General features: G+C 48.5%; 2 protein-coding genes across 5 annotated transcripts in view; one reads left to right on the forward strand and one right to left on the reverse strand.

Annotated features, from left to right (window-relative positions):
* Positions 1-4,815, reverse strand: part of G3BP1 (G3BP stress granule assembly factor 1) — a 34,843-nt gene extending 30,028 nt beyond the window's left edge. The window contains exons 1-2 of one of the 4 annotated variants that reach the window (XM_084884061.1): positions 3,963-4,084; positions 3,603-3,658 (exon numbers count right to left, since the gene is read on the reverse strand). In XM_084884061.1, coding sequence (XP_084740187.1) covers positions 3,603-3,611 — 9 coding nt within the window. In that variant the 5' untranslated portion in view covers positions 3,612-3,658; positions 3,963-4,084. Of the gene's footprint in view, positions 1-572; positions 596-3,602; positions 3,659-3,962; positions 4,087-4,661 lie in introns of those variants that run through there. The other 3 variants (XM_084884062.1, XM_084884060.1, XM_084884063.1) reach the window with 3 other exon arrangements.
* An 8,878-nt stretch (positions 4,816-13,693) lies between these two features.
* Positions 13,694-25,366, forward strand: ATOX1 (antioxidant 1 copper chaperone). The gene is made up of 4 exons (XM_084884083.1): positions 13,694-13,818; positions 20,008-20,083; positions 22,439-22,608; positions 25,231-25,366. Exons 1-3 carry the CDS (start codon positions 13,813-13,815, stop codon positions 22,564-22,566), a joined length of 210 nt encoding a protein of 69 aa, XP_084740209.1. The 5' UTR covers positions 13,694-13,812; the 3' UTR covers positions 22,567-22,608; positions 25,231-25,366.
* The last annotated feature ends 275 nt before the right edge of the window (positions 25,367-25,641 follow it).

The raw sequence follows: 25,641 nt of genomic DNA on the forward strand, positions 1-25,641 counted from the left end.
AATGGAGAAAAGAGCAGTTTGGAGTATGTTTTTTTAGCCTACCTACTCTGACAATTATTCCCTTTGTAAAATCAATTAAGTTTTGTGCAAAGCAGTCTTTTAAGATTTTTTTAAAAGTTTTTTTTGTAAGTGATTTCCTTTTTAACTTACTATTATTTTTTAATCGATTTCAGAGAGAGGGAGGGAGAGGGAGAGAAAGAAACATCAATGAGGTGAGAAAATAGAGTCATTGATCTTCTGCACATATGCCCTTAACCAGAATTGAACCCAGGACCTTTCAGTCCACAAGCCAACCCTCTATCCACTGGGCCAAACCAGCTAGGGCTCTTTAAGATTTTTTTTATTAATATTTAGAGAGAAACATTAACATGAGAGCAAAACATCAATCAGCTGCCTCCTGTCGGATAGAGCTGAAACTGGAGCATGTGTTCTCACCAGGAATGGAAATGGCAACCCTTCAGTGCACAGGGTGACGCCTAACCAACTGAGCCACACCAGCCAGAGCTCCAAAGCAGTCTTAAAGCACAACTAAATGAACATACAATGCACATATATAAATTCTGAAATATTACCTTTAAAAAATATATCTTTGCTGAAAGGTCAAGTGATTCATTTTATTAAACTGGCAAAAAGAAAAATTTATTTAAGTCACAAATTCAGGCTTTATATTCAATTTCATCTTTTTAAATCTATATTTTATTGATTTTTTAAAGAGAGGAAGAGAGGGATAGAGTTAAAAACATCAATGAGAGAGAATCATCTATCAGCTGCCTCTTGCACACCCACCACTGGGGATGTACCCACAACCAAGGTACATGCCCCTGACCAGAACTGAACCCGGGACACCTTTCAGTCCGCAGGCGGATGCTCTATCCACTGAGCCAAACAGGTTTCGGCTTAAATTTCATCTTTTAATAAAATGTTTCCTTATCCATCCTAAAAGCCATATGCAATTCAAAAACCCTAGTTGGTTTGGCTCAGTGGATAGAGCACGTCCTGCGGAATGAAGGGTCCCGGGGTTCAATTCTGGTCAAGACACATGCCCAAGTTGCAGGCTCCATCTTCAGTGGGAGATGTGCAGGAGGCAGCTGATCAAAGATTCTCTCTTCATTTATGTTTCTATCTCTCTCCCTCGCTCTTCCTCTCTGAAATCAATAAATTTAAAGCTAATCTCTGCCCTTTATTCTCTATTCAAAGTACTAAAACAAGTAAAATAAAATGTAAATTACAAAAAATTGCTGCAAAGTAGGTCACCAACATTTCCACATCTCCTGATGTTCCTTAGCAGACTGTCAGCTGAGAACTGCAAACTGAATTAAATAAAGAACAAAGAACTGCATACTTTGCTACCAGTTAAGAGGCACAGCCGAAACTGGTTTGGCTCAGTGGATAGATCGTCAGCCTGCGGACTAAAAGGTCTCAGGTTCGATTCTGGTCAAGGACATGTACCTTGGTTGCTGGCACATCTCCAGTGGGGGGTGTGCAGGAGGCAGCTGATCCATGTTTTTTTCTCATTGATGTTTCTAGCCTTCTATCCCTCTCTCTTCCTCTGTAAAAACTCAATAAAATATATTTTTTTAAATAAATAAAAAATAAAAGAGGCACAAAAGCTTATATTTAAAGGGTTTAACAATATCAAAAGTAACCTTTGACTTGGCTGGTTATCAAGGTGGCACCTAAGTCGTTTCTGTTTTTTGGTTTTTTAATATATTTTATTGATTTTTTTACAGAGAGGAAGAGAGAGGGATAGAGTTAGAAACATCGATGAGAATCATAGATCAGCTGCCTCTTGCGCACCCCCTACTGGGGATGTGCCCGCAACCCTGGTACATGCCCTTGACTGGAATCGAACCCAGGACCTTTTAGTCCGCAGGCCGACACTCTATCCACTGAGCCAAACCCGTCTCGGCCTAAGTCTTTTTTTTTTTTTTTTTCAATACATTTTTATTGATTTTGTACAGAGAGGAAGGGGGAGAGAGAGAGAGAGTCAGAAACATCGATGAGAGAGAGTCATCGATCAGCCGCGTCCTGTACACCCCTCGCTGGGGATATGCCTGCAACCGAGGTAAGTACATGCCCTTGACCGGAACCGAACCCGGGACCCTTCAGTCCCCAAGCCGACGCTCTATCCATTGAGCCAAACCGGTTTCGGCTAAATCTTATATAATTACAATTTTTCTTCAAAAATCACTTGTTCTTGATAAATGAATACATACGAGATCAGCTGGTCTACCAATTTGGGAAATACCAGTTTTCATATTCTTGCTCAACTGATAACATTTGCCTGAGGCCAAGTACAGGGTTGTTGCTGGGTTTTTTTTCCTTAAAAGAAAAATCTGGAGGGGAAAGTAACAATTTCCCCATTAATGCATAAGATAATTTCATTGATTTCGGCTTAATAAAACGTTTGATTCTCTTCCCTCAAGCAGTAATAAAATTAGCTGGACTCAAACTCAGTTTAAATGTAGATCATTATAGTGTTTTAACATGTGCTAACTTAAAATGCTAATTCAATAGTTAGCGGGTGTCTAACCGCAGGTAAGTGGCACTGCTACAGGAAAGCAAGTTCCAAGTAAAACAATGTTATATTCTAAGGCAATCTGTTATTTATGGCAACACCAACATACCTACAGCTTTTCAATACAAAATTTCCATCCTATATTTGCTACTTTCTATTAAGAAACATGGGAAGTATTGGGTAAATAGACACACTTACAAATATTAAGCTTCCTGATAGTTTTAAAATTTACTTACAAGGATTAAATTATGTGTTCTTGCTTACTGAAAAAAAAAAAAAAAAAAATCAAGATCAATCGTAAATACCGTTTCCCCGAAAATAAGACAGTGTCTTATATAAATTTTTTCTCCCAAAGTTGCGCTAGGTCTTATTTTCAGGGGATGTCTTAGCTTTCCATGCGTTAGGTCTTATTTTCGGGGAAACACGGTAGTGTCCATATATACTCAAAATAGGCACATTTCTTTAAAAAAAAAAAAAGTTGAAAGCCATCCCAATCAAAATTCAAATGGATTAAGTCTCAAAACTTTTACTGTACTTTTATCTCAAGTAGAGACATCTGTGGTGTAATGACTTGGACCTGCAACACAGGAACATTTATTATTTCATGAAGACAGGGAGTATACTGGTTTTCAAAAAACTAAAATATAACTTTACTAGAAAAATATTCACTCAAGTCTTTGAAAGTGTCGTCTATGTCTGCATATACACAGGAGCCTAAATAATGAACTGAATGGGGATAAGCCGTCATCCACAAAAGACCCCAACTACCGACAGAGGTGAAGTTTTCCCACACACCTCTTACCCAGCATAAGCTCCGCAAAGGTCAACTTACACTGTAAACTGAGCACCTCCTTCCCATTCCTACTTCAAGTGTTAACCCACACATGCTGGCGAGGTCTGAACCTCATCTCGTGGCTCAGACCCTCATTTTCTTCAATGATAAAGAACGAGGAAGTTAAGCGATGTTCTCGAAGGTCCTTCTCAAAAGTCTGCCTAACTTCCTGCTGGCGGGAATTTCCCATCATCACACTGTGAGTTTCAAATCAGACTCTGAGGAACACTGTCCACGTTCCCTTGCACTTACTCGTTTCATCGGATACTTTTCCCAGGAGTTTTTAGGGCAGCACACCCATCGGCTACCTACGCGAATACAAACAGAAAGGAAGCCCAAACGCTCTCTCTCTTCCTTTGTCTTCAGCCCACGTCCAACCCTGGTCTCCCTGGAAGCCCAGGACCGGCTCCAGGACAAATGCAGCCGCCGCAGCCTTCGCAGCAGCAGGGTGGCTTTTCGGGGCGGATGCTGCCCCCAGGGGGCTACCGATGCCCTAGGGGGCCAAGGTGCCCTGGGACCACATGGGACGCTAAAATAAATAATAAAAATAAAATAGGCTCCGGGACTAGGGAGTCAGGCAACCTTGGGTGCAAACAAGCACCTGCCCCTTACCGTCGGCTGCATGCCTCGGACCATGTCACACACGGCGGGTCCTGGTCCTCTGAGTCTGCTGTAACATGAGGAAAATCATCGGACCTACCTGCCCAGGCTATGGGGGGGTCAATGAGAGTCACGCAAGTGGCTCGACACCGTGCCTGGCACACAATAAGGGCTTGGAAAGAATTCGTTATTAACGCTCATGATCCATGCATGCACCCACAGCTCCCCCTGAAGTCCCTGGAAAGCCCAACAGCAGCAGCACTTCTGCTTCCCGGTCCCAAAATCCGTCTCTTATCGCAGTTTCGTGATGCTCCCAGCCCCGAATGAAAGCCGCCTCCTCCGGCCCAGGCCACGCCGGAGCCCCTCGCCAGCGGAGGGAAGACCAGCGGGCGCGTGGGGAGGCGGGCGGGAAAGGCGGGCGAACCCTGGAGATCGCCCCGGGACCCCGGGCGGTGGCCGCGGCTGGCTCTGGCCCCGCGTGGCAGTTGGGCGCGGCACGCGCACGCGGCGAACCCGGCCACGCGCGCCGGCCCAGGGAGGGGGGGGGGCGGAGGGGCGGAGGGGCGGAGAGCCTCCGCGCGCCCGTGCGCCCGCCTGCGGCCGTTGAAAGGGGGGGCGCGCCTCACACGGGCAACGCTCCGTCTTCTCCTCCTCCCTCTCACAACCGCTGCCGCTCTTCCTCGACCTCCAGCCGCCCATACCCCCGCGTACCTGCGCGGCTGAGACGGAGAGGAACAAGCTTTGCTCCACCGCTCGGAGGAAGGAGAAAAAGCCCTCACGCAACTGCGTCCGCACACGCGTGCTCCGTCGCCGGGTCTATATAATGGCGCACGCAGCCTAACTTGTTGCGGCGGCTGGCGACCAATCCTGACTGCGTCCTCTGGGCTCCTCGAGCAGCCATTGGATATCGACTCAGGGTGAAGGCGTGACTCTTGATTGGCTTTGACTCATGCCTATGAGACTGTGCGGATCTCGTTTCCCTAGTAACGGATTGGCACAGAGAGGGACCAATTACTTAAAGGGAAGGTGGGAAGGAGGGTGGGACGTTTATTGACCGATGCCCACAATGGCCAATAAATGCTTGGGGCCGCTCCCATTCGTTGGAACGTCTCAACCTGGGCGGAGATCCGTTTTCCATTGCATGAGCGGTTGCTCCACAAGGTGGGGCCCGTGTACTTTGGGGAAGTAAACCCCAAGCAACTAGGAGGTGGGAACCAGGGAAGGCCTCGGCCAATCGCAACGCAAGAAAGAGCTGATTGACACGGGGGGGTTGGACTCCATCAAGGAGACCTAGCCCTGGAGCCGCCGTGCCTCCAGGGGCGGTTCTGAGACTTGCCAGTGCGGGGCGGGTTCCTTTTTCCTTCTTTCCCTCCCTTGTTAGATCCGGCCCCTGCGGCCCCTCTCCCTCCTTTTCGGCTAATTGGTACCAGGGAAACCAAGTGGTAAACTTTCCCCTTGTTTGTTTCTTCTGAGGATAACTTTTTATTTCCATGCCGAAGGGCACTTGCTGGCTTCTTTTCTCCCCCCCCCCCCCCCCCCCATTAGTCTGCACTAGCGCGGACAACTATTAGTCTGCACTAGCGCGGAAAAGCCAAGGAGAAAGTTACTCCCGCGAAAGAAGTAAAAAAAAAAAAAAAAAGTCGCGCGTGGAGGCTGCTGTTGAGCTGGAGAACACGCATTTCAGCCCGGCCGTCGGGTCGGGTCCGAAGGCGCCGTGTTTGCCGAGGTTTCCCCTCTGCTGTGGCCGCGGGGCGGTGGTTTGCAAACTCTCCGATCCGCTTGGGCTTCCAATGCAACGCCCTGTGCTTCACGGCCATTGTCATTAGGTTTTCTAATCGCTGGGGAGGAGGGAGCGCTCCTTTCCCCAGGCCATTCCGTCTTTAAAAGGTAATTTGTCAAACTCCCATGTGGACACCCCAGGACTTGACCACACGGTTCCGCGGTTAAGCGGCGCCCGGGCTGTGCCACGGCTCTGAGTGCGCCGCCAGGCCCTCTGTCGGTTACCAAGCGCATTTTCTGCGGAAACACAAAGCCGGGCCTGGGGCTGTTCTCCTTGCAGGCACGTGACCCCATGGGAGGGGGCTCCGGACGAATTTTGCAATGCAGCTTGCAAGGGAAGCGTGTGGAGCGACTCTGTTTGGGGAGAAAGGGGCGCGGGCAGTCACTGGGTGGCATCCGGGTGCGTCCCAGTTCGCTCCCCAACGCGGGCCTGGAGCAAAGTGAGAGCGCCCCTCTGCCCCCCACCCCACTCCATCCCAGGCCTCACTCCGGCAGCGGCCTCGCTCCTTCAGCATTTATTGAGCTGCAAGGGCTGCAGTCAGGGCTATCTAGATGCTGTCGCCCCTTTCAACAGACCAGGGTGCTGTGCTGGGCCCGGCGCCCCCCAGACCGGGGACAGGTGTCTTGAGGCTAGGAAGACACCTGGAGGCAACTCAGCCCAGAGGAGAGAAGGTTTTCTGGAGGAAGGGACCTCCTGGGTCATGATAACCATGCTCAGGAATTTGAACCTTATTCTGAAAGCAGTGGAGAGCTACTGAAATGTTTCTTAAAGTTGAACTAAGGCTGAAACCGGTTTGGCTCAGTTGGATAGAGAGTAGGCCTGCGGACTGAAGGGTCCCGGGATCGATTCCAGTCAAGGGCATGTACCTTGGTTGTGGGCACATCCCCGGTGGGGGGGTGTGCAGGAGGCAGCTGGTTGATGTTTCTCATCAATGTTAATAGCTCTCTATCACTCTCCCTTCCTCTCTGTAAGAAAATTAAAATATTTTTTAAAAGTTGGACTAAGAAATTTGCATTTTACAAGACGACCCTCCAAATTAAAACACTAATGAGAGCAAATTGGCGCAACTTTAAATTCACAGGTTGGTCATTTAACCCAAGTGGTCTGTGGTAAGGGTTAAGGCTATTCTTAATTTCATTTTGTGAGAATAAACAAGTCACCTGTTCTGTCAATGACAGGCGCCATTTTGGACCTGGTGACTTGGCATGGCTTGCAGCTTCCCTGGGGCCGCCATCTTGAAATAGCAAAGGCCAACCCCTCCCTTTGAACTAGCCAATCGAGAAAGACTGTGCGCCTGAGCTCCAATCAAGAGCAAAGGACAGGTCACGTGTGTCAGGGATTATAAAGCCAAGCAGCCAGTCTGCTCGGTGTGCACGTGCTCCCAGACCATGTGTGTGTACCCTTCTACATAGAAGTAAATATGTTTGCCTTGCTGCCTGAGTGTTTTGTATTTTACCAGGACGCTGTATTTGGGGGGCTTGCCATATTTCTAACCATTTGGAGGTATGAACAAAAGGAGCCACAGGCTAACCTGACAAGCTCAGGGGAGGCCTGCATGGCAGTCTTGCAAACTCTGAGACCTAAAATAACCACAAAAGATGGTTTGGAAATTAAATATTTAAACTACAGACATGTTATAGTGGGTAGTCATGTCCTAGGCCGATATTTTCCCTGACAAAGATCAACTTAGATCTTTCCTGAGCCCATTTGCCTTTTTTCCTCTTTTTTTTTTTTTTTTTTTTTATATATATTTTTATTGATTTTTCACAGAGAGGAAGAGAGAGGGATAGAGAGTTAGAAACATTGATGAGAGAGAATCATCGATCCGCTGCCTCCTGCATACCCCTTACTGGGATGTGCCCGCAACCAAGGTACATGCCCTCGACCGGAATCGAACCCGGGACCTTTCAGTCCGCAGGCCGATGCTCTATCCACTGAGCCAAACCGGTCCCGGCTTGCCTTTTTTCCTCTTAAGATAACATATCTATGAGAGATCTGGGTAACTTGTAACTTCCCTTTTTCTAGAGCTCCTGGGGCACAACTTAATGTGGTGGGCACCAGGACAGATGCCTCAAATTCCTTCTTTATCATGTTAATTGTTCCTGCACTCACCTAAGTAGCTTCAATCATTTTACTTTTTATGCTAGGGGTTTCCCAACACTTTGCTTTCTTCCACAGACTATTTGAACTGCAAAAGTAATTGCTCTTCAGTTTACAAACTTGTTTGTGACTTTGCCAGCAGTTCAGTCTGAGGCTTAACCCTATAACTGTTCCCTACAAGAATTCCCCCCACCTAACCCCACCGCCACCCCTAGATTGAGATCCAGGCTTGGTCCACTGAGCTCCCTGGTGGTGGAACTTGCTAGACACCCACTCTGTGGGCTGGAAAACCACCTGCAAGGATGCTGGAAGAGGTTCTTCATAGAAAGAGGCATCTCACTGGAGGCACTCTGCTATGAAAGCACACAGGGGGTAGGTACTGGCGATGGGGGGAGAGGGTTTGGGCTGCTGGCTGCTAGGTGCTGCTGGTCCCCCAGTCAGCAGGAGCCTGGAGCTGGAGAAGCCACCCTCAAGCTGGGCCTGGGGCAGCCACACACGCCTAGGGGAGCACACTGAGACTGCAGGTGGGGTGCTTCTCCGCACGGAAAGGGAGAAGGACGGATTCCTGAGTGGAGGAGCTGGGGATTAAGAAATAAAAAAAGAAAGAGACAAGAGGCAGAAGTAGATTCATCAAGCTGGGTTCCGGGTGGAGGCTGTCACTCTGATGGAGGGACAGTTCAACACCCACCACAGACAACACAGCACATTTATTATTGATTTCCAGAGAGGGGGTTAAGGACAAAGAAGTTTTGGGTGTGCCCAGGTCCTATTCATTCCCTCATTCCTGGGATTTAGCATATCAAGACCTAGGTAAGTCAAGGTCCTATTCATTCCTCATTCAAAGCACACGGATAAAGATAAGAAATCTGTATTCATAACATTTTGGGAGGCTGTTTCCTGGACGGCCAGCCAGTCACGTCGGACTTAGCTGACATTAATTTAAAGGTTATCCATGTGCATTCCCAAGGGGCCCTCTACAGAGACCAGGAAGGAAAACCTTTCCCCTCCCAGCATCTCTACAAAAACTTGACTGAGGAAGCTCAACATCCTGCCAGCGGGCAAAGGAAAAACATGTAATGGTCCAGATGCATTTTCACAGAGTAGGCAAAAAGGATGAATTGGAGCTGAGAGACAATAACCAGCACACTATCACAAAAAGGTTTCATGTGTTAAGATTATAGTTTTCTTCATCCAGTGGTTCCCCAAGCCAAAAGGAGGGGGGTTGAGGGACTAAAAGTAGGCCTAGAAATTCAGAGGCAATGTAACCAGGCTAAGGCCTAGAAATCTGAGGGTGTTTTTTTTTTTTTTTAAGTTTATACATTGAATTGAGAGAGCGAGAGATCATTGATTTGTTATTCCCCTTGTTTATACATTCATTGGTTGATTCTTATATGTGCCCTGACCAGGGATCAAACCTGCAACTTTGGTGTATTGGGACAGTGCTCTAACCAACTAAGCTACCCAACCAGGGCTAGAAATCTGAGGTTTTTTGGTGTGTGTGTGTGTGTGTGTGTGTGTGTTGTATGTTTAATTGATTTGAGAGAGAGGATGGGAGAAAGAGAGAGATTGATTTATTATACATATTTATTCATTGGTTGATTCTTTTAAAAAAATAATTTTAGAAATATTTTTATTGAGGAAGAGAAAGAGAGAGATGGAAACATCAATGATGAGAAAGAATCATCCATTGGTTGCCTCCTTCATGCCCCCCAATGGAGATTGAACCTACAACCCCAACATATGCCCTGGCCTGGAATCCAACCATGACCTCCTGGTTCATAGGTTGACGCTCAACCACTGAGCCATGCTGGTCAGGCAATGGTTGATTCTTGCATGTGCCTTGACAGGGATTGCACCTGCAACTGTGGCATATCAAGATGATGCTTTAACCAACTGGCTACCCAGCAAGGGCTCAATCTGAGGGTTTTTTTTTGTTTTTGTTTTTGTTTTGTGTGTGTGTGTGTATATGTGTATGTATGTGTGTGTGTGTCTGAAGTTCAAAATGTTGGCATGTCTGTTTCTCTGGAAGTGACCTACAGCATCTGCCTCCATCTGCCTTCACCCATGGCTGTTGTTTCATTTTCCCATTAAATATGATAGCAATCATACTTGGATAAAAACTGTTGTTTGAATTTTAACGTGCTATCTGACTTTGACCTTCGATTACTTGCTTAAACAATAGGGTAGTTACAGGAGATTGATTCCCACTGACTCAGTAGCTTCAGGAGTAGAAACTATAGATAACCTTTAGAGATTAACCTCTGAGTTCTGCTTTTGTATTATGGGCAAGATAGGGCCACATTCCAATGTTACCAGCCTTTAGAATTTAGAACAAAGGGAAATTCCTGTGGTTTGAAGCTTTTTTTTTTTTTTTTTTTTTTAATAAATTTTTATTGTTCATAATATTACAAGTGTTCCTTTCCCCCCCCTTCCCACCCCACCCTCTGCCCTTTCCCCACTCCCCATTGTCCTCATCCATAGGTGCACAGTTTATGTTCAGTCTCTTCCCACATTCCCCTCTCCCCTTTTCCCCAAGAATCATCAGTTCACTCCCCTTCCATACCTCTGATTCTATTATATTCAACAGTTAATATTGTTCATCAGATTTTTTTTTTAATTTCCTTGGTTTTTAGATTCACTTGTTGATAGTTACGTATTTGTTGTTCATAATTTTTATCTTTATTTACTTTCTCTTCTGAAAGAACCCCCTTCAGCAATTCATATAATTCTGGTTTGGTGGTGATGAACTCCTTTAGCTTTTTTTTATTAGTGAAGCTCTTTATCTGACCTTCGATTCTGAGTGATAGCTTTGCTGGGTAGAGTATTTTTGGCTGTAGGTTCTTGCTATTCATCACCCTGAATATTTCTTGCCATTCCCGTCTGGCCTGCATGGTTTCTGTTGAGAAATCAGCTGACAATCGTATAGGTGCTCCTTTATAGGTAACCACCTGCTTAGCTCTTGCTGCTTTTAATATTCTCTCTTTGTCCTTTGCTCTTGGAATCTTAATTATGATTTGTCTTGGTGTGGTCCTCTTTGGATTCCTCTTATTTGGAGTTCTGTGTGCTTCCTGGACTTGTAAGTCCAATTCTTTCCCCAGGTGGGGGAAGTTTTCTGTCACTATTTCTTTCAGTATGTTTTCGATATCTTGCTCTCTCTCATCTTCTGGGACCCCCATGATTCTGATGTTGGATCGTTTGAAGTTGTCCCAGAGGTTTCTTACATTATCTTCAATTTTCTGGATTCTCTTGCCTTCTAGCTTCTGCAGAGGAGTGTCTTCTGGCTCTTTATGTTCCAAATCTTTGACTTGATTCTTGTGATCTTCTATTCTGTTTTTAGGACTCTGTAGAATATTTTTTATTTCAGACAATGTATTCTTTATTTCTTGTTGATCCCTTAGCATTTCTTGTTGATCCCTTTTCATATCCTCATAGGTCTCATTTATTTTATCGGCCTTTTCTAGGAGTCTCTTGAAAAACCCTATAAGTGTGGTTTTGAACTCTATATCCAGTCTCTTTTTGTCCTCCATTTCTTTCGTTTGTGATCTATTTGGTTTAGGCATTTTCGCAGGCAGCTTTCCTGATGGGGCGGGGTTTCAGGGTGGAGCCTACAGCCTTGGCTTCCGTCAGCCCCGCCCTATGCGACTCCTGAGACTCAGGGTCCTTCAGTACTTGTTGCAAGCGCCTCTGAGAGAAAGGTGCCCTCGATTTTCGCCTGCTACCAAACAGTGTAAGCTCTCCCGCAATGGGCCCGAAACTGGGGTTCAGTTCAGTTGGAAGTGGAGTTGGAGGTGGCGTTCAGAGCAGTCTGGAGCCTGTCTCCTTCCCGCCAGGGCAGTCCTACGGCACAGCCGGCCGGCCCTTCTCTGCGCGCTGTGTGCGCGCCTCTGGGACCTCCTTTCGCTGCTTCCCCGAGTACCGCCTTACAGCCCAGCTCCCTCTGGATGAGCCTGGGTCCCCAGGGTCTGGCCTAGAACGGGGGTTCAGAGCAGTTGGGGGCCCAGCACAGTCGGAGTGTTTATCTCCTTCCCGCTAGGGAACGCCCGCCAGGCACTCGGCCTCCCTCCTCTCCGGCTCTGTACTCTCCGCGCGCGCCGCGTGTCTCCGTACCTTGGGCTTTTACAGCTCCTCCGCGCTTCCTTCTGGTTTTCTCCTTGCTTCTCGTTGTAGAATTTCCAATCAGTTGACTTTCCTGTAGTTCTGGGTAATGTCCATTTTATATTTTAGTTGTATTTTATTGAAATTGTTGCGTGCGGCTGCGGCTAGGTGCCTACCCGAGCAGCCATCTTCTGAAGCTTTAAAAGGGATTGCCTACACCTGGATCAGTGCCATCCTGTGGGGCCCACCTGCATGTGGTGCTCCCGTGGCCGTCCTGGCCAGTTTTTCAATAAACCCTTGCCTGCTTTTTTAATTAATCTTCATCCTCCGGTGGTCTTATTTTGAACCCAGAGTTCGACCCCACAAACCCATCTCCCTGTGTCTGCCTCTCAGTCTGAATATCTCCACCTCTCCAACCATGCTCACACTTGTCTTCCCAGTTTTGTACTTGCTATTTTGCCTGCCTCCCTCCTTCCCAAATTTCTCATCTACTTTCATCATGTAGGGCCTCACAATCAGTTACCCCAAGATGAGCCTCTTGGATATGTGGATTATTTTCTGCTAAAGAAAATTGAGCCCTGTTACACTCAGGAGAAACTTGTGTGCCTCCACGCCCCCCCTCCCCACTACCTAGAAGAATTTAAATGAGGGACTTTGCCCATAATAAGATTTATGACCAGAAATAACTTTCTATGATCTGTATGTTAGGGCAAACTTCTAATTACTGAACTTCTGCTCTTTTTTTTTTTTTCTTCCTGCTCTTCTTATTCTGAGAATGACCTTCCTTGCCTTTGAAGCTCTGAGTACTTGACCTCATCCTTAGCTCAGAATGCCATAGATTCGTCATTTCCTGTCTCTCAGAACTCTCATGGACATGGGGTCTCCGGCTCTCTCAGGTACGTGGGGTTCACATACATTGATATGTTACTAAATCGGGTTATTTCCTCTCATTAATCTGCCTCATGACAACGTAATTATTAGACCAGCAGAAAGCACCTTGGGAAGTGGGGGAAAGGCTCTTCCACCCCCAGACCAGATGAAGGTGCACTCACTCTTCCCTAAGCTCAGATATCCCTCCTGCACAAGTCTGCTCCCTTCCAGAACCCCCTGCTCCTCCCAGGCCCCCACCACCCACACTCCAGTCTGAGTAAGCCTTTCCTGATCCCATGACACGACTCCGTTAACACTGCAATTTCACACGCTTCCTTGGCTCCCTGCTTTTCCACTTCTGCATTGTGACTCACTCTTAATAGTGACTTAGTGAACACATGAGGCTGTCCCTTTAGGGCTGTGGTTGGCAAACTGCGGCTCGCGAGCCACATGCAGCTATCTGGCCCTTTGAGTGTGGCTCTTCCACAGAAATACCACGGCCTGGGCGAGTCTATTTTGAAGTGGCATTAGAAGTTTAAGTTGAAAAAATTTGGCTCTCCAAAGAAATTTCAATCGTTGTACTGTTGATATTTGGCTCTGTTGACTAATGAGTTTGCAGACCTCGGCTTTAGGGAAAAACCGGGATCTGTCCTGCGCACTAACTCAGGGGCCCTATATTCCAGCCCGGCCTAAAACAACCCTGAAAGGAAACAAGCTTTCTAAGAAAGGCCAGCAGGCGGCTGGGGCCAGTCCAGCTTGCAGCCTCGCTCACAAGTGGCGGTGTCCCAGCCACGCCCACCAGAAGGAGGCGGAAGGGCCAACCGGGCCGGGAGCTCAGGGTGGGGCGGGGCCTAACTGCTGGGGCGGGTCAAGGGCGGGGCCTAACTGCCAGGGGCGGGGCGAGGGCGGGGCCTGGCCTGCGGGCGGCTGCCCAGCACTCTCGCCCGGAAGCTCAGCAGCGCCAGCGGACAGAACCCAGAGAAGCGTCCACGCCGCCGCCCACCGTCACCCTCGGTCATGCCGGTAAGTGGCCGCCCGCCCCGGCCCCATGCAGCCCGCGGCTGCACGTCTGCATGGCCAGATGCTGCTCATCCAGGGCTCGGGCGCAGCCAGAGCCATCGCCCCTCTTCCCAGCCCTCCCCACCAGCCCCTGCTTCAGCGCCGCTCAGGAAAACCGAATGCTGAAAGGGGTTTTTATGTGGAAGTCAGGCTCAGTATCGAAACTGCAAGGCCTCCAGCGATTACAAGCCCAGTCCTTCCCTGCAGAGATGAGAGGGTGCGGGGAGAAGAGCAGCCCGAGCTCACCCGGGAGTGGGTGGCGAGCCGGACCTGGTCCCCGTCCCTGTCCCGGTCCCGGAGCCCTCCACCTGGACACACCGGTCCGGGGAGCTGGCTGGGAGAGAGGGGCGGGCGGTGGGGGGAGGAGGGGTGGCTATTGCCTTTCGGACTAGGCAGGTTTTCAGAGGTCCGTGTTTTTCTTCCCTTCCCCGCCCACTCTGTCCAGGGAGTCACTGAATGGACCCAGGACTTTCCCCGGCCACTTGCTGAACTTGAACCCATGAGCCCCAGAGAGGTTCAGGCACCTGCCCAAAGTCTCCAGTTGCTCATTGGCAGAGTTTGGGAAGGCATGAGCAGTCTTCGTTGGTCTGTGCAGCCCAGTCAGCCTTTCTGCATATTTCTGGTTGCTCCCGGCCTCATTTTGTAGATAAGAAATTAAGATCAAGCCCTGGCCGGTTTGGCTTACGTAGTAGGTTGGGCGACTCCCTGACACCAAAAGATTACCAGTTCCATTACTGATCAGGGCATGTGCGGTTGCAGGCTTATCACAGGTAGCAGATTGACATATCGCTCGCACATTGATGTTTCACTCTCCCTCTTCTTCCTCTCTTTCAAAATCAATTTTTAAAACTTTTTTTTTTAAAGGAAATTAAGGCTTTTGGCTCACTTTCCCTCTCTCCTGAGCACACTCCCTGCCTTTCCTGTCCTTTTCTTCATCCTCCCGGCAAAACCCCCCCACCCCCCCACCTTACCATTCTCCTAAGCTCCAAGGGTCCTTCTTTTGCTTCTGTAACTTGTTTTAGAAGCCCAGCTGGCTCACTTACACTACCTCTGTAACTTTCTATTATAATTTGAAGGGGAAAAAAAAAAAAAAGGAATGAGAGCCTTTTGCAAATATAAGAAAACAAAAACCAAAGCATAATTTACTTAAGGTCTTGGGAGTCGGATGGAGCCAGCCTTAATCCCCTTATCTTCAGACTTCCTGTCTCTTCTGGCCTGGCCATGCACAGACAGAAGTAGACACACTGGCTAGGGAGGAACCTTTGCTCCCAGTTGCATCCTAGAGATCCTCCTTGGGTCATGTGGTATATAGAACTTCCACCCCCCATGGTGCCTCCTCCTCAGCTCTGCCCCCAGTGAGTACTCAGAGGTGTCTCACCGGTGCCCTGTGTCTTAGCAGCCTCGCTTTGGGGAAGCTGGCAGGTGAGCCAGAGGCCCCCTGGGTCAAGCCACAAACATCTCAGGTGTCATTTCCCTTGGGTCTTGGCAGGTGCCTTGAGACAAATCCTCAGGCAACGCAAAGTAGGGACTAAGAACCTGACAGGATCTGCCCTCCCAGTTGAGCAAATGTTAGAGAACGGCATTAATCGCCCTGGGACCCGGATCATGGAGGCCACCAGGTTTTTGTGGGGCGTGGTGGTGAGAGGAAGGCCAGCTGGGGGATCACTGTTCTGTGCTCACTTCTGGGGATTTTGACAAACAAAAGACCCTTCAGAGGGATGACGGGTGTGGAGGGCACTTGGTGCTATGTTACGAAATGAACAGCTGAAGGAAGGAGGGGGAGGAATGTCACCCGAGAGGTTTCCCAGGCACTTGGAATCTCAAAAACCTTTCTGAAAATCTGTGCTTCTGCTTGCCAACCACATGACTTCAGTTAAGCTGCATCTTGATTTCCTCATCTGATAAAAACTGACCTTCCAGACCCTAGCTGGTTTGGCTCGGTGGATACAGCATCAGCCTATGGACTGAAGGGTCCTAGGTTCGATTCCAGTCTAAGGCACATGCCTGGGTTGTGGGCCTGATCCCCAGTGGGAGGTGTGCAGGAGACAGCCGATGGATGATTCTCTTTCATAATTGATGTTTCTATCTCTCTCTCTCTCCCTCTCCTTTGAAATAAAAAAAAATATATTAAAAAGCAAACAAACAACAACAACAACAAAAACTGACCTCTCGGGACTGTTGTTAGTGTTAACTGGAAAAATGCCACTAACATGTTTGGCACAGCCACTGACATAGCCAGCCCACAGGAAATGGTAGCTCCTGTATAGATTGAGGACAAGTAGGGTAGAACTATAGGCAGGCAGATTTCAAACCTCATTTTAGCCCAAGGACCACAGTGGTTAAGAGTTCAGGCTTTGGAGACTAGGTCCGGCCTAGGCCCTGCTACTCACTAGCTCTGTCACACTGAGTGAGTGGCCAAACTTCTGAACTTCCATTTTCTTATTTGTCAAGAAGGGGTAATTACAGTGATTAACTCATGGGGTTGTTGTGATGATTAAACAGTGTAATTCACGGAAGGCGCTTAGAACAAAAGTTTGGCACCGAGGAGGCACTCAAACATTACCAGTAGTAACCTCCCAGTATTCGGGGTGTTCAAAACCCAACTGTCTTGGAGAGTTGAGAAAGAATCCCTTCTGGACCATGTGACCCCACTCTAGTCCCGCCTTCCCAGTTCTGAGATCCTGTGATAGAGTTGTACAGTTTCCTGGATTTTTTCATCGACTCTAAAGGACCCATTTTCAGGTGACAGATCAGAGGCTTTGAGGGGCTGGAGCTGCGTAAAGTCAAGCGTTGGGCAGTGGGCCGGTCTTGGGATTCTCTGTGAAGAAGGTCGTATGCTGTCCATTAAGTAGATTTTTCCACCACCCCCAAATTTGCTTTTGCACTTCAAGTGGAGGGGGAGAACATTGGACTGTAATGTTTGCCACCCAGAAGCCTCCTGCTGGCTTCGGCCGCCGCACTGTGAGGGTGGAAGGAGGCCTGTCTGTAGTCTGCAGAAGAAAGCTGCAGGTAGCTGGTGATTTAGGCCCTGAGCAGCAGAAACCCATGCTACCTCATGAGGTGTGCTCACTCGCAGAGCTCCTGCCACGAGTCAGAGTTGGGGGAGGGATGGTAGGTGGCAGTGCTGATTGCTGGTCCAGAACCAACAGGATGTCCCCGGAGCCAGGAAAGCCTGGGTTCACATCCCAGCCTCAGCACATGCCTGCCACAGGACTGTGGGCAGTTGAACCCCTGGGACCTCAGTTTCCTCCGGAGTAAAGTAAGGTGACCAGCTCCCTTTCCAGGCAAAGATTGCTACTTGCTTTATTGCAATATCTGCGGGGCTGTGGTGGTCTGGTGTCAAACTTGCACTGTCTCCGAGCTGTGCCCCTGTTGGGGATGCAGCAGTGACGTGGACCAAGTCTCTGTCTTCTGGGAGCTTAGTGTGTTGGAGATCATGGAGACTGTGGGTGTCAGGCCTGCAGGAAGAGACCAGGAGTCTGGCTTCCCATGCAAACCCACTCTTTTCCCAGGCATTAGGGCTGCCTCTGAGAATGAGACGTTTGGATGAGAGCAGTGGTCACTGTATATCAAAATCACCAGGGAAGCTTCCTTGCCCTTATACACACCCCAGCCTACACTTGCTCATCAGAACCTATAGTTTTTGCAAGCTCCCTGGTGATTCTAATGCAGCTGATCTGCGATGCATAAATAAGACAACCAGACCAGCATGGCTCCGAGGATGGGCGTCCAACCATGTCACATTCAGTGGTCCTGAGGTAGCCCCATAGCTCAAGAATCAGGATTTTTGTTGTTGGTGTTTTTTTGTTTGTTGGTTTTGTTTTTTATTTATTGATGATGGTATCACATAATTGTCCTCATTCCCCCATTCCCATCCCACACCCCTCTCCACATATGCCCTCACCCCCCTGTTGTCCATGGCCACTGGATAGGCTTATATGTATGCACACAAGTCCTTTCGTTGATCTCTTCCCCTTACCCCCATCCTCCCCTACCTTCCCTCTGAGGTTTGAGAGTCTGATCGTTGCTTCTCTTTTTCTGGGTCTGTTTTTGTTCATCAGTTTATGTTGTTCTTTATTTCCTCTAGATGTGTGAGATCATGTGATCTCTAAGAAATACCCTTGTAAGAAACCGAAACTGAACAAGCCATAATGGTTATGCTGAGAGGCAAATGAATCAGTCTGTAGTGAGTTCCTTTCTGGGCCAACAGTTCTTCTGAGTCCCAATTTCAATGTCAAACAGTTCCTTACGTGTACATGTCAGCCATGATATTTCAGATGTGGTTGGTGGACAAATGGAGGTGATGTAGGTCCAACCGTCTCTGGTTTGGTCCTGGGCATCCTTCAGCGACACACAGCTGCTGTCTGCTGGTATGGCGAGGCATTGTCAGCGTTTTCCATCAATGAACTGTTTCTCTTCTGTCTTCATGGCTGGAGCACTCTTGTCAATTCCTTTCTGTTGCAGGAATCCAGATGGTCTTGGAGTTGTTTTCTGAAAATATACAAACATATTCTCGACCAAGAGTTAATAAAGGGATATTTTCTATTAATTTGACTTGGGATCTTTTTTCTTTTTTTTTTCTTTTTTCTCCCCAAAATGATTTTCCTCTGGCTTGTTTTGACACCGTGTGTATTTTCTTGGGTATCTTACAGTTAGCATTTCGAATGAAGGTTAATTTTCTAAAGTACAAATTTTCTAGATGTATTTTACTCGCAGGATATTTTTCCTTACATGTTATTTTTCCACTATCACCCCCTTTTATAATTTAAATAATAGAAGGCTTTTGGAAATTTTATAATGTAGTCTTTTTCTTTTTATATTTTATTGATTTTTTTACAGAGAGGAAGAGAGAAGGATAGAGAGGTAGAAATATCGATGAGAGAGAAACATCGATCAGCTGCCTCTTGCACACCCCCCACTGGGATGTGCCCGCAAGCAAGGTATATGCCCTTGACCGGAGGTCGACACTCTTATCCACTGAGCCACATCAGTTTCAGCTAATGTAGTCTTGATAGCTTTTACATTTTTTTAAAATATATTTTATTGATTTTTTACAGAGAGGAAGGGAGAGAGATAGAGAGCCAGAAATGTCAATGAGAGAGAAACATCGACCAGCCGCCTCCTGCACACCCCTCACCGGGGATGTGCCCGCAACCAACATACATGCCTGACCGGAATGGAATCTGGGACCTTTCAGTCCGCAGACCGACGCTCTACCACTGAGCCAAACTGGCTTCGGCAGCTTTTACATTTTAATTATTTGCACTAAACTATGATTGCTTTAGGTTCATTACATGTTATGCAATTTTATCATGAGACACTCTGCCAATAAGAATTTTTGTTAACACTTTAGGAACAGCATTTTGTACAGGACAATCAGTTTTTCTAGAATAGTCCCTTATTTCCATTAGCCAATTTAATTTCCTCTGAGAAACTGGCTACTATTCAACTGTCAAACTCAACACTCTGACAACTATCTTATTTTATCATGTGTGTATTAGTGGAAAGGATTATTTGCCTTCTTGAGAAGGGCCTGAGCATCCCTGGTACTAGGCTGGACTTGGATATTAAAAACCCACTTGCCCATACTTTGGGTACAAGACCTCAAGAATCAGGATTTTGAAGGTGAGACTAGAAACTAACACTTTTAAAAAAATACATATTTTTTATTGGTTTCAGAGGGGAAGGGAGAGGGGGAGAGAGAGAGAGAAACTTCAATGATGAGAGAGAAGCATTGATTGGCTGCCTCCTGTATGCCTCCAACGGGGGATCAGGCATGCAACCTGGACTTGTGCCCTTGATTGGAATCAAACCCAGGACCCTTCAGTGTACAGGCCAATGCTCTCTCCACTGAGCCAAACCATCTCGGGCAGAAACCAACACTAAACTGGCTTCCCAGCTAATTGAACTATTTAGTGCCAGACACTGCTAAAGGAGCTGTAGGGATTATCTCACCTAGTGCAGCAGCCTGTGAGATACGGAAATCCTTAGTTACTCCGTTTTGAAGAGAGTGGGGCCCAGAAACAGGCTACGGGTGAGTCTGACGACAGCCAGACCTTGCCCCGTGTCCTGGCCCTTGAGTGGGCCTGCGTGCTGGTGGGTATGTGGGTCTGCCTGCATGTCTTGGATCATGGTCCCCTTTGTTTATTTCAGAAGCACGAGTTCGTTGTAGAGATGACTTGTGAAGGCTGTTCTAACGCTGTCGCTCGGGTCCTCAACAAGCTAGGAGGTGAGTGAATGGCCCTTGGTTGGGGCTGAGGTGGGGGTGGCCAATACACTTTATATTGTGTCCAAATGCTTGCAGACATGGAGCAGGAGGAGCTTGGGTTGAAGGTGATAATAACAGCACAACTAAGACGTATTGGGTGCTTAGCTTGTGCCAGGTACTCTTCTTACTGGCTTTCATTTAATCCTCACCACCATTTAGGCAGTTCTTTTTTGATTTGGTTAATTGGTTTTTTTATTTTTTTTTTTTAGAGAGAGAGTGGGAGGGGGAAGAGACAAAAAGAGAAACACATGGATTAGTTGACTCGTACAGGGACCAAGACTGCAACCTAGGCAATGCTCTATCCCCTGAGCCAAACGGGATAGGGCTAGGTAGCTTCTTAGACTATCTCCGTGATAGCAGGAGGGAACTGAAGTTCAGAGAGGTTGAGTAACTTGACTGGGATCACACAGCCTGTAGCCAGTAAGTGGCAGAGCCGGGATTTGGCCATGCCCTCCCGCTCCGGAGCCCTGTCGGTACGAGTCAGTACGTTGGTGATCTCCAGTGGGATCGCTTTTGTCGTATGACACATTTGAGTGCCCTTTCCTATTAAGATTTTTAAAATGGTAACAATTTAAAAAGTAAACTTTGAAAAAGTCACGTGTAGAACTCCTAAAGCGCCTCTTTGGGACATATTTAGAAAATCTTTGTTCTCATTCAGCTCCTTCCACTCTGAGCTGAGGAAACTGAGGCCCAGGGAGGGCTGAGGCCTGGCCCTAGGGCTCCAGGAAGTAATGGCTGAGCTGCGAACAGAATTCCGGTAGTGCTGTGGCAGTCCGACTTCCAAGATTTTCACTTTTAAAACCCTACAACAGTGGTCGGCAAACTGCGGCTCTTGAGCCACATGTGGCTCTTTGGCCCCTTGAGTGTGGCTCTTCCACAAAATACCACGGCCTGGGCGAGTCTATTTTGAAAAAGTGGCGTTAGAAGAAGTTTAAGTTGAAAAAAATTGGCTCTCAAAAGAAATTTCAATCACTGTACTGTTGATATTTGGCTCTGTGGACTAATGAGTTCGCCGACCACTGGGCTAGATGATGATAACACCCCCTTTCAAAGGGCTTCCGCGTGGATGGGCTCTGGGCAGCACTTGCAGCAGGTCCTCGGAGCGGTGCATTCCTTCTGTGGATTGGGACTGTTGACGTCAATGCCCCGAGGGAAAGGGACTTGCCCAGATTCCCAGTGAGTCACTGGCTGGTTTCTAGTCCTGGTAACTAGGATCTGAAAGAAACGGTGGAAAGAACCTGGCTGCTGACCCGTCACATGACTGGCCTCTTCTCCCACCGGCCAGAGTTTCCCCGGCTGCAATATGGGGATGTCAGCCTGTGTCTGCTTTTGCTGTGGATTCTCGGAGTGAGCTTCTGCTCAGAAGCGCCTCCTAGACAGAGCGGCTCAGCCTGGATGAGACGAGGGGGCCACTCTGCACATGAGGACACCTGCCCAGGAACCGGGGCGGCAGATTTGAAACTCGCTGTGTTAGATGGTCCCAGGGCTTCTCCCAGCTCTATTACACCCCAATACACTTATTCCAAAGAGGAGGAGACACTTCTGAACCAAAAGAAAAAGCCCAGAGTGGAGCACGGATACATTATAGCAACGCCCCCGCCCCCCAGTGTCATTAGGTACAAATTTGGGCACTCAACCTTGTGCCATGTGATGGTCAGGGCCCTTTGTCCGAGGCTTGGGGATCTGCTCTTGAATTTGGGCAGGTTTCTCCCCACCTTTTACTACTTTCCCTCATTTGGGCGGCCTCTTGAGCTGGATCAGAAGGATTCCAAGTGGGTTGGGGCCCTGAGGAATCACAGGCGAACAGCATACCTGAACTCGGAAAGACCATTGGGGCTGGCCAACCCAGCTCTTTCAGAACAGATGGGGAAACTGAGGACTATCCTGGGCAGGACCCAGCAAGTCAGTGGTGAAGCCACACCTAGAACCTGCCAGGGGCCCTCCCTCTGCATTCTGTTGTCTCAACAAGACCCGTTCTGCATTCTCCCCTGTGCCGCTCGGGGGCTTGAAGCCCTTGAAGAGGGCAGTTTTGCAATAGCAGTTACCATCGTGCCAGGTTGCCCCACGATTTTGACTCTGAAGGCATGGGACAGAAATACTTCCGAAGGTTTTATAAGACACGTTCACCTACATTTACTATAGCCCTGTTGCGGTAACAGCGAGGAGCTGGAGGCAACACCAGATCCCAATGGGCACCTTTAGGAAGGAGGCTGTGCTCACGGGGAGTTTCCCCAACCCCTGCTGTGTGGCGGAAAGGGGAAGAGTGGTTGTGAGTAAGAATTTCAGAGCCTGAACTCTTTCTTCCTCTTCCTGCAGGAGTTGAGTTTGAGATCGACCTGCCCAACAAGAAGGTTGTCATCGACTCTGAGCACAGCATGGACACTCTGCTGGAGATGCTGAAGAAAACAGGGAAGACTGTTAACTACATCGGCCCCAAAGAGTGAGGGCATGGGCCCCCACCCCATAGGATGGACCAGAGTGGGCAGGTGGGTGAGCCCCTGGCACTCTGCTAGAATAGCTCATTATCTAATGCACATCACATGTCCAGGGAACCCTCGCAGCGCCTGTGAGTAGAGATTGTCCTGGGCTACGTCTCCCAGGGCAGCCTGTATGACATAGATGCATTTCACAATCAGCCAGGTCTAAGGAGCAGTGACCCGGAGCAGCATGCTTTCTGCTTTGATAAGCTGCCTGTCCATCAGAGGTGACACCTATGCCCTGAGCCTTGTGCTCTGTGTGCTCACCAGGAAGGTATGCAGACGGACACGGAACAGTGGAGTGGATATTCCCGCTGATTTTCTGAAATCCAGGAGGCCAGTAAGAGGCACTGTGCCAGCTCTCCTCACTCGGAACCAGGGCAGACAGCACTGGTCCACCCAGCGTGCCCTCTGTGCCCAGCCACAGCCTCAGAGCCCTTCACGGCACAGCCTCCTGGCTGTCACTTCCCACGTAGTGTGTGGGCTGCGGGAATGGCGGTGATTGCCACATCCCTGCGCTCACTGTGGCTGAGGAAAGTGAGGCCAGCAGAAGGAAGTGACGTGACGAAAGCCCCATCCAGGTGAATGGCAGAGGCAGGATGGGAGCCAAGAATCCTCAACCCGAGGTCTGTAATGGCTGATGGCATTGTCCCAAGTGGCCCGTGGAGAGCCCCCCAGGTAGAGGCGGCCAGCCACAGCTGACTGGTGGGCCACGTCCGTCCCCGTGAGCACAGCCTCCTTCCTAAAGGTGCCCATTGGGATCTGGGCCAGGGCAGTGTCCTGTGAATATAGTGACCTCACATGCTGATGGCTACAACCCACATTCAGGATGAGCACAGGATGAACGGTCAGAATCCCAGGATCCTGATTCCAGCCCCACCCTCACTGCACACCGTGACTGGACACTTCTGCTTACATGCCAAGACTCGGTCTTCCCTTCTGTAAAATGGGGCCACAGCTCTCCTCTGCTTTCCTGCCTGGCAGGGGTTACTGTGAAATCTCTCAAAGAGACTGGCAGCTCCAGGTGCTGTGGACCAGTGTCCAGTGTTATCCCTGCATCCCTAGGGCTCTGTGGGGGGCTGAGGGATGGATGGAGGGAGGGAAGACAAAAGCTTCCTGAACTGGTCACACACACGGGGAGCCCCAGTGCCCACACTGAATTGGAACCTCCCAGCCTGGTTCATTATGTGAATTTTTTAATACCTGCCAGTTGTAAACCATGCTTGGCTTAATGTTTTTTTTCATAGTATTGTTTTTTAAATATATTTTATTGATTTTTTTACAGAGTGGAAGAGAGAGGGATAGAGTTAGAAACATCGATGAGAGAGAATCATCAATCAGCTGCCTCCTGCACACACACACACACACACACACACACACACCCACTGGGGATGTGCCCGCAACCAAGGTACATGCCCCCGACTGGAATCGAACCTGGAACCCCTCAATCCGCAGGCCAACACTCTATCCACTGAGCCAAACCAGTTTCGGCATTCTCATAGTATTTTTAAAAATTGATGTGAAATTCACATGACATGCAATTAACCATTTTCAACTGTATCATTCATCAGCATTTAGTGTATTCACAATGTCATATAATCAACACATCTCCCTAGATTCAGAGTTTTTCATCACCCCAGAAAAATTCCCTGTACCCATTAAGCAGTCTTTCCCCACTGCCCTCTCCTCACCCCAGCTCCTGGCAATCACTAACCTTTCCACCTCTGGATCCACCTATTCAGGAAATGTCATAGAAAAGGAATCATACAATGTGTGACCTTTTGTGTATTGTTTCTTACACTTAGCACCATGTTTTCAAGATTTATTCAAGTGTAGCATGGGTCAGTGCTTCATTCCTTTCTGTGACTGGGGAATGCTCGTAGTTCTTATTTATTTTGGATTATTTATTTATTTTTAAATCGTAGGAAGTGTCACACACCTACAAGCAGAGTTGTAAAAATGAATCCCCATGTGCCCATCACCCAGATCCAACCATTGTCCAGTCGCTGCTATCATTATTTCATCTATGCCCCCCCCGCCCCCCCCCCCCCCCCCCCCCCGCCTATATGGTCCCACAGAACATTCCTGACATCAAATGCTTTTATCTGCACGTAGGTCAGTAACCGTGTGTAGTACAGGAAGGCTCCCTGAGATTTGGTTCATGGCACTGGGTGAGAATCGCCCATCAAGCGTTTTGCCCTACACACCCAGGCAGCATCCCGTCTGTCTGAGTCTGCTTGAGGGCCCCCAGTGACTGACTTCAGGTTTGGGAACAAGAGCTAGAACGTTTGCTGGTTATGAAGTCACCGTGACCATCTCTTGGCGGGTTTGTTTGCCCCAGATGCTGTTCATTGCCTTCCCGGTGTAAGTTGAAGCGGGACAGGGAGTGCTGTCCCAAAAGCTCCCAGAGGTCCCCAGAAGAGGCCTCGGCTGTGATTGGCTTAGCAAGGTCACTGGGCTCCAGTCAAACTGGAAACCACAGATGAGGAGCAGTGAGCAGGGCTAGACACTGGGCTTTTGGGTCTTGTCCAGCACCTGGTTTCCCACATCCCCTCCTTGACTGCTTCTGCAATGCATCCACGTGCACAGCAGATGGCGCCCTTGTCCCAACTAACGTCTGGTCTTTTCCAGGACCCTGCTCCTCTCCTGCCTTCCAGACAGGTCTGGAACCTGGCAATCCTGCCCCACGTTGGGAGTTCCTGTGGAGACCCTCACTGCTCTGCTCCTCCCTAGCTTCCCTGCAATAAAGTCAAACTGCTTTTGTTGATGTTGTCTCGGATGTAGTCCTGGTGTCACTTGCTTACACGCTGTTTTGCGATGCTCACACGCTGCTATGAAGGAGGTAACTGCAGTGTTTACTTCTGAGAGCTCCTCCCTGGGAGTAAGAAACCCAGTGGATTTGGATGCTTTGCTGTGTGATATTTTACAAGTCACTTACCCTCTCTGACCTTCGCTTTTTCTCATGTATAAAGTGAAGGTGTTGGGTCAGATTGGTGATCGTATTTCTTTTCACTACTTCCTTGGATTCCATATTTTGAAAAT

This window comes from Pipistrellus hanaki (genome assembly GCF_964339955.1).
Source record: "Pipistrellus hanaki genome assembly, chromosome: 5".
In the NCBI taxonomy this organism is placed as follows: domain Eukaryota; kingdom Metazoa; phylum Chordata; class Mammalia; order Chiroptera; family Vespertilionidae; genus Pipistrellus; species Pipistrellus hanaki.

Coding starts and splice junctions, on each gene's coding strand:
- ATOX1 (XM_084884083.1), top strand. Junction 20,084..22,438: donor GGTCCTCAACAAGCTAGGAG/GTGAGTGAATGG, acceptor CTCTTCCTGCAG/GAGTTGAGTTTGAGATCGAC.